Source organism: Nuphar pumila, chromosome 5 (genome assembly GCF_984573655.1).
Source record: "Nuphar pumila chromosome 5, dmNupPumi1.hap1.1, whole genome shotgun sequence".
Taxonomy (NCBI): domain Eukaryota; kingdom Viridiplantae; phylum Streptophyta; class Magnoliopsida; order Nymphaeales; family Nymphaeaceae; genus Nuphar; species Nuphar pumila.
The window spans coordinates 35752878-35759915 of NC_143253.1; the positions used below are offsets into that span (position 1 = coordinate 35752878).

The window sequence follows — 7038 nt, forward strand, 5'->3', positions numbered from 1 at the left end:
GAAACTTTAAAATCTGTGGTTATAAAAATCAAGTGCCTGTTAACATTCACGATAAGCCATGGAAAATAAATACATACATAAACAAATGAATAAAGAAAGAAATAAATAGATAGATAGACAATCAGCTGGGGAAAGACATGCAGCCAAAATTGTATTGCACCGTAACAATGTAAATAATTAACATTTTATGTTTTTATGGTTTGTAAGACAACAGCAACAGTGACAGCAAGCTGTTTCTCCAAGATTCTTTACTAACAATTTCAAAAATTCCATATGAATTTCAGGGAATGCATATAAATCATATCATACCTTCCACTATAAAGGACTCAATTTAACAAGAGAATATGCTTTGTGGAAGTTTATTGTGCTATCTTTGGTGGTGCTACTTAAAATCTTTGTTATTACCTCCTTAGTGTTGTGATAGATGAGTGAGAGTTTAAGTGCATGAAAATGAGTGTAATCGGAGAAGAATAAGAAGAAGATAGAGTAGAAAAGAGGAAGAGAGAAAGATATGATAGTGAGAGATTAGGTCAAAAAATGAATACCTTTTTCAACATTTGAGTCTTATATTATCTTATTATATCTATCCTATGTCACATGGGTATGGGTACGAGTACGGAGGGTACGACACGGCAATACCAAAAGATGTGGATACGGGGATACGGCTATATATAATTTAATATTTTTTAAAATATTTATTTTTAAAAATAAATGATATTTACTGTATTTTTCCCCTTTTATAATAAAAATACCTTTTTATTATATCAGGGGAAGGGTAGCTCGTAACCCCCATCCCCTTTTATTATAAAAGGAAAAGGGGGTAACTCGTGGCCCCCCGCATCTCTCTTTTATCATAAAAGGGGAAGAGGGTACCTCGTGACCCCCCATTCCTCTTTCATTATAAAAGGGGAAGGGGTACCTCGTGACCCCCATCCCCCCTCTTATTAACCATCCTCTCTCTCTCTCTCTCTCTCTCTCTCTCTCTCTCTCTCTCTCTCTCTCTCTCTCTCTCTCTCTCTCTCTCTCTCTCTCCATGCTGCTGCCAAGGGTGGAAAGGGGGAAGGTTTCGACAGAGAAAAAAAAATGGGCTTCAGATTGGGTCTTAGTTGGACCCGACCCGGAGCAGCGCGGGACCTGACCCGGAGCAGTGTGGGACCCGACCCAGGGCGTACCCGCACTGTGTCCAGTACCTGCACCTGTGTCGACATGGGTATGGCGGCAAATATGTTGTCTATGTTACATAGTATCTATCTATAGGTGGGACAACGGTCTATAGTGAATCAATAATGAAGGATTATGGGCAGGAAGGAGTATTCTGTTGTCTGGAATCAAACGTTTGGAAAAAAGAGGGATCACGAATCAAAGGATTAGGTTTGAGGAGAGCTTTCCAAAAGAAGAAGGTATATTATTGGCTCGGGCCAACGGGATCCAGAGAGAAGCTATTTGTGAAATCTTGAGTTGGACACTATCAATCATCGAACATCCAAATGCCTTCATGCCTAGCTCCCAAACAAGGTGTAAAAGATGTTAACTATGGCAATATCAAATAAGAAATAGTATAATATAACCATTAGATATTCGTGTGCAACTAAAATAAGAGCTTCTACTAAAAAAATGATACACTACAAAAAATAAAACAAGCCAATTTTTTCAAACCAGTTCAGAAAACATAAAGAAGATGAGTAAACAACTGTTTAAAAATGATAAATACACCTTTTTGGCTGTTTCATCAGTATTCGCATTATCATCCTTTTTTCCTCCAAATAAGCTATAGATCCCCAAAGATCTTGCATGTGGGACTCTTCTGCAAGGCCATGCTAACAGATGTACACTGCTTGTACTTGTGCTTCTATTTAATAATCTATTACCTATAGGAGAAAGCAAAAGAAAACATGAACAGAAAGTAGAGATGGCTAAGAGCTTAAAATTTATAGAAATGCCAATCTTAAAATGAGCATAGAGCATCAGCATAAAAACCAATTATTCACCTTACCATAAACATCATCATAATCATCATGTGTGTGTGTCGAGAAAAGCAGCTTCGATAGGTAACTGATATTTTTATTTGGTATGCTTTTTGAAATACCACACCATTTTTAATGATAAAGTTGTTGTCTTTGAAGTGAGCGGGCCAAATGTGCAAAAATGACTATATCATTATACACATTTTTTCACCTCTCCATGGGACTCGTAGAGAATAACCACAGCCCATGCAAACCAGGGTTGCCAGAGAGAGAAGTGGAATTGAGAGGCAAGATGGAATGCATAACAGCATAAGCGAGAAACAAGGACTTTTTATGTTCATATGAAGAGTGGAAAGTGATAAATAATTGAGTTCAATATGTGAATTAGGAAAATTTTTAGAATTCAAAAGTGAAAAAGAGTCCAAATTGTAGTAATATATAACTATTATGTCCATGATTAGCTAAACTTTTTTGCTTTTAAAAAACATATTCATGTAACTAAAAATCATAACATCTTGTGTTCTCTTATGTAGTAGATACAAAGATGGAAATCTGTACAAACAGCTTAAATTCAAAGAAAAGTATTAATTGCACAATTATATTAGCAAATAAATAAACAACAAATAAAATTTAGCATGACAAACATTTTTTTTTTGAAAGGCAAGCTGGGGTTAGGCAGACCCCTACCAGTTATACAATGATACCATTGGGGTTCGAACTTGCAACATCCCAACACAAAGTAACGTGCACTAGCTGCTCCAAACAGACAAGCGGAGCCCCCATTGGTAGCATGACAAACATTTAATTATAGGAAAAAAGTATGTAATCTTGTGCAAGTTCTTATAATGAGAAGCAAATCTTGAACACTTCTAACTTGACTTAATCTTTCAAATGAATTACCTAGAAATGCCTTTGATTTTAATAGAAAAGTACACTTTTTAAATTAAAATGGCTATCATTTACAATTTATCCCAGAGTTACTGGAAGCTTCTTAGGTAGGTCGGAAGCACACTTCCCAAAAACTCACTTCGGAAGCGTGATATTCCTCCCTTCCTAAACTTCATGGGGAATCTCAATTCTTCCACTCTTCTCTAATGCTTCCCACATGCTTCCCTACAAGTTTTCAATATACTTCTCACACATTTCTTTTCATGCGCTTCCTCTCACGCTTTCACTCACTTCCCATGTGCTTTCTCTAAATTGGTAATCATCATTATTAGATTTTAACAAAATTTAGTTTTTACACTAAAAAATTATGAAATATAAGAATAGTCACTTTTAGAGCAGAGGGTAGCCGCCTGCACCGATCTGCCTACCGCAGCCTACAGGGCTTTTGAAGGGTTCATTTCCCTGCTTTTCTCGAATCTGACCATACAAATGTGTTCTACGTGCATGATTTTATAGGAATCAACTCTCTCATTGTCTGATTCCGACGAATGGGTCGGTTTTTATGAGGTTTGAAAATCCAAGGTGTAAAATTTTAAAAAATATCATAAATATTAAAGGTTTAAAAATCACATTTTTTTAATCAAAAAAACATGATCCAAGTGTCATTTCCAAGCAAATAGACCATGTCAAGCACATTTGCAGGGCCTGATTTGCAAAAAACAACCCAAAAACCCCTCGTTTGCTCACAGTAGGCTGCAGTAGGCATGAAATGGGGTAGGCAGCTACTCTCTACTTGTCCTTTTTGTTTTAGATTTTATTTTTTTCCTGTTCGATTTCTGTTCAGTTCCCATATTGCTTACTTGTTTATTCTTGTTTCACTTTTAATTTGATTTTTTATTCCTCGCTAAATGTCTCACTTCTCCCTTCCGCTTCCTAGTCTGACAACCTTGGTTTATCCCTCAAATCAACCAAAATAGATCAACTATGGTTTCTTTCCTGTAGGAATCAATATTCCTTAATTATGTGGAGATTTGGCTTTTTAACAAAAGTATAGCTATGGTATTTAAAAATCTCATGAACTTGACTGTGTGCTTCTTATAAAATAGGGGGGACAAGCTTCAGAAGCGCCTAATTTCCAGCTTTTGAAGCAGCTTCCTGTAATTGAGTTTCCAAGGATGTGTAGAAGCATTTGGTAACCATGGGTAAAGTCATGGGCAATTTGCTAGTCAATGTAAGAAGTAAATGGTGAAAATAAAAAGATAAATTTCCATTTAGTCACCTCCATAGAACCCACTCGGAAGTGTTAGGAAAACAGTCCATAAACCTACTTGAGGTCCATTTTCACCAGACAAAAAGAAGGAAGAATAACACAAACAGGTAACTCAAAAAGATAACAATACAAGTCCAATGAGCAACAACGCTAAAACTTCCATAACACCATAATAAAAATCTCGGCTCACAGTTTTGTATAACACCATAAACGAATTTTGGCTAATAAAAATCATTGAGATGATAAGGTATTCCACAATACAATGACGAGCACATACCATCTATCAAAATAGTTATTTGTGCGGACATGGACCTGATAATGTTATCTACAATTTCAGGTCTTTTCTTTCTCTTCTCTTCTTCATCAACAGAATGGGTCCTACCTATTACAGTTAGCGCCGCGAATCTAGTCATCAGGATTTTTCAGGGCAGCGAAAAATCATGTGATACATTAAAAAAAAAGTTATTTTTCTCGAAAATATAGCCAGAAAATACCAGCATCTATAAATTTAAGAAAAATAAGAAAACATATAAATTTATAGATAGAATGTTAGAAAATTAAACATTTAAAAAAGTGTTGATATCAAGCCAAAATCGCGTTATTTTGAATACAGGAGATATTTTGAAACACCTCAAGTTTTTTAAAACCTTATCAGCTTTTGAAAGGACCCCAATAAAGTTTTATTTCAAATGTCGCCGATATTTGTGAATATGGTTACAGTTCAATCAGTCAGCATAAGGCATCAAAGACAACCCTTAATCGAAGCCCACTTAAAATGCGACCAAAATCACGACATTGCTGAAAGCTAAGAGAAAATTTTCAAATTACGACATTCAATCCCAAATTGGACAAACGCCCCCGATGAAGAACGCCCATAATCTCCAGACTCCAGAGAGGCTTTCTACTAGCTTCAAATTTCATCCAAACTGCAATTTCTCAGATCGAAAATGATCGAAAAATAAAAACTTTTCATCGATACGAACAAGATATTCGGACGCTCGTTCCCTAGAGATCGGTATCTAACCAAAGATGAAGAATCCATCACAACTCCTAAAAGCAATTCGGAATTCGCAAGAACAACCCAGAAACAGTAAATCGATTCAGAGAGAGAGAGAGGGGGTTACAGGAGCAGAGGGAGGAAGAACTAGGGTTCTGCCTCCGATCGAAGGGCTTCAAGTGAGACACATGGCTCGCTAGCGTGTTGATGGACGTCATCCTTTCTTTTCCTTTCTTCCTTCCCCAAACACCACGGAACTCTCTCTTTCTCTCTTTCTCTCCCCTGAGAGTGCAGGAGGGATGGATAACGAGCACACTAGATATCACACACGTGCGGACCCCACGTGGGTGCCCATGTGGGATAGAGAAGGTCGGCGAGATACGCGACGATGGAAACTTACGGGAATATCCCATTTCTTTTAAAATTCAAAGATGCCACTACATCCGAATTTCGAATCCGGATACGTACTGGTTTGTTTAGCCCCCATGAGAATCTCCACACAAATGAAAGAATGAGAGAATGATTCTAGTATTACTCCATTTTGACACGCCTAAGCACATGAGAAAACAGGGCATAAGAGTATTTTTCGTTTCCTTTGCAGATGAGAAAGCCCATTTATCATTTGCCATGTGAATCATTCTCTCATCTGCCCCTATCTGATTCCCATTCATATGATTATATTTCTCATTAGAAATGAACTCTAAGGGCATGTTTGGAAGCAATAAAATGGTAGAAGAAATGCAAGTACTTTATTTTATTTTTGTAAAAATTTATTCTGTTATTTTTTATAAAATAATAATTAAAGATTTTGATACAGAGACAACAACACCTCCGCCATCACCTACTTATGAAAATAGAGCAAACAAAGAAACAAATACATTACTCATTGGTTGATCTATTCCACTTTAGAGTATGGAAAAGGTTTGGGGCGTGGATTGTAACACTCCAAATTTTAAATCTCAAAAATAAATAAATAAATAAATACTTTTATAAAATTACAGCAAAAAAAATGATCGAGACTAAAACTTGGCGCATTACTTTTTGTTTACATTCACATTCACACATGCATTTGAACTTTGGAATTAGACATTCATATATGAAAGAAATGTTCATGCATGCCCACCATTAATATTAAAAATCTAATAAATAAATCAAATCAAATATCAAAGTTTTTTAGCAACTAAAATGTTCTTATTCCAAAACTTTGGAGGTTTGAGAAAGATATGACTTGGTCCCCGTCACAACCTCCCTCCATCGAACATGAGTTTACTCACTTCTTGAAAAACATTAAAAATTCATAGGTTCAGACAAAACTTGTCTCAATAGGGTAGAACTATACTAAACATGTAATCTAGAATTCATAAGCAGGAATTGCTTCAGATTTTCATGCATTTAACAAATCAATTATGACAAAATTCAACAAATATTGCAAATATCTCAAGTACGCATGCAATTGCAAAAGTTAATATTTATTCATCATTCATTCAGCTTAAATAAGTAAAAATGCATGAATAATTAAAAATGCATGTATTTACCAATGCAAAAGTCATTCATATACATGAACCAATTCTTATCTTTAATTATCTTTTCTTTCTTATATGATGCATGTCATGCATTTCTAATGCACACATACTTAGGTTTCTCTTCTTAGTCTCGTAGGTATAAACATATGCATATACTTGGATCAAGGCCGTAGTGCATACGCTGTTTTCATACATTGGTAGCTTTGGCTTGACTAGGCACCTTTCACCAGTACCGGGTGAGGGACGACAAGTGCAAGAGAAGCTCCCACCATCACCATCCTGATGCATCGGATTTTCACTCATGAGTTTCTTCCTCCTACGTTGCAGTCTATTGCAGTGGGTTTTTCCTATTTTCGTGGTTGGAGAGGAGCAATCTTTCATACTAAAAGACATATC

At 36.1% G+C, this 7038-nt stretch overlaps 1 protein-coding gene across 1 annotated transcript in view; it reads right to left on the bottom strand.

Moving 5' to 3' along the window:
* The window catches only part of LOC149837364 (nucleoid-associated protein At2g24020, chloroplastic-like), a 30734-nt gene extending 25311 nt beyond the window's left edge, over positions 1-5423 (bottom strand). The window contains exons 1-2 of the mRNA XM_090005996.1: positions 5247-5423; positions 1714-1868 (exon numbers count right to left, since the gene is read on the bottom strand). Of these exons, the coding sequence (XP_089862122.1) occupies positions 1714-1868; positions 5247-5337 (246 nt within the window). The 5' untranslated portion in view covers positions 5338-5423. The remainder of the gene's footprint in view (positions 1-1713; positions 1869-5246) is intronic.
* Between the last annotated feature and the right edge of the window lie 1615 nt (positions 5424-7038).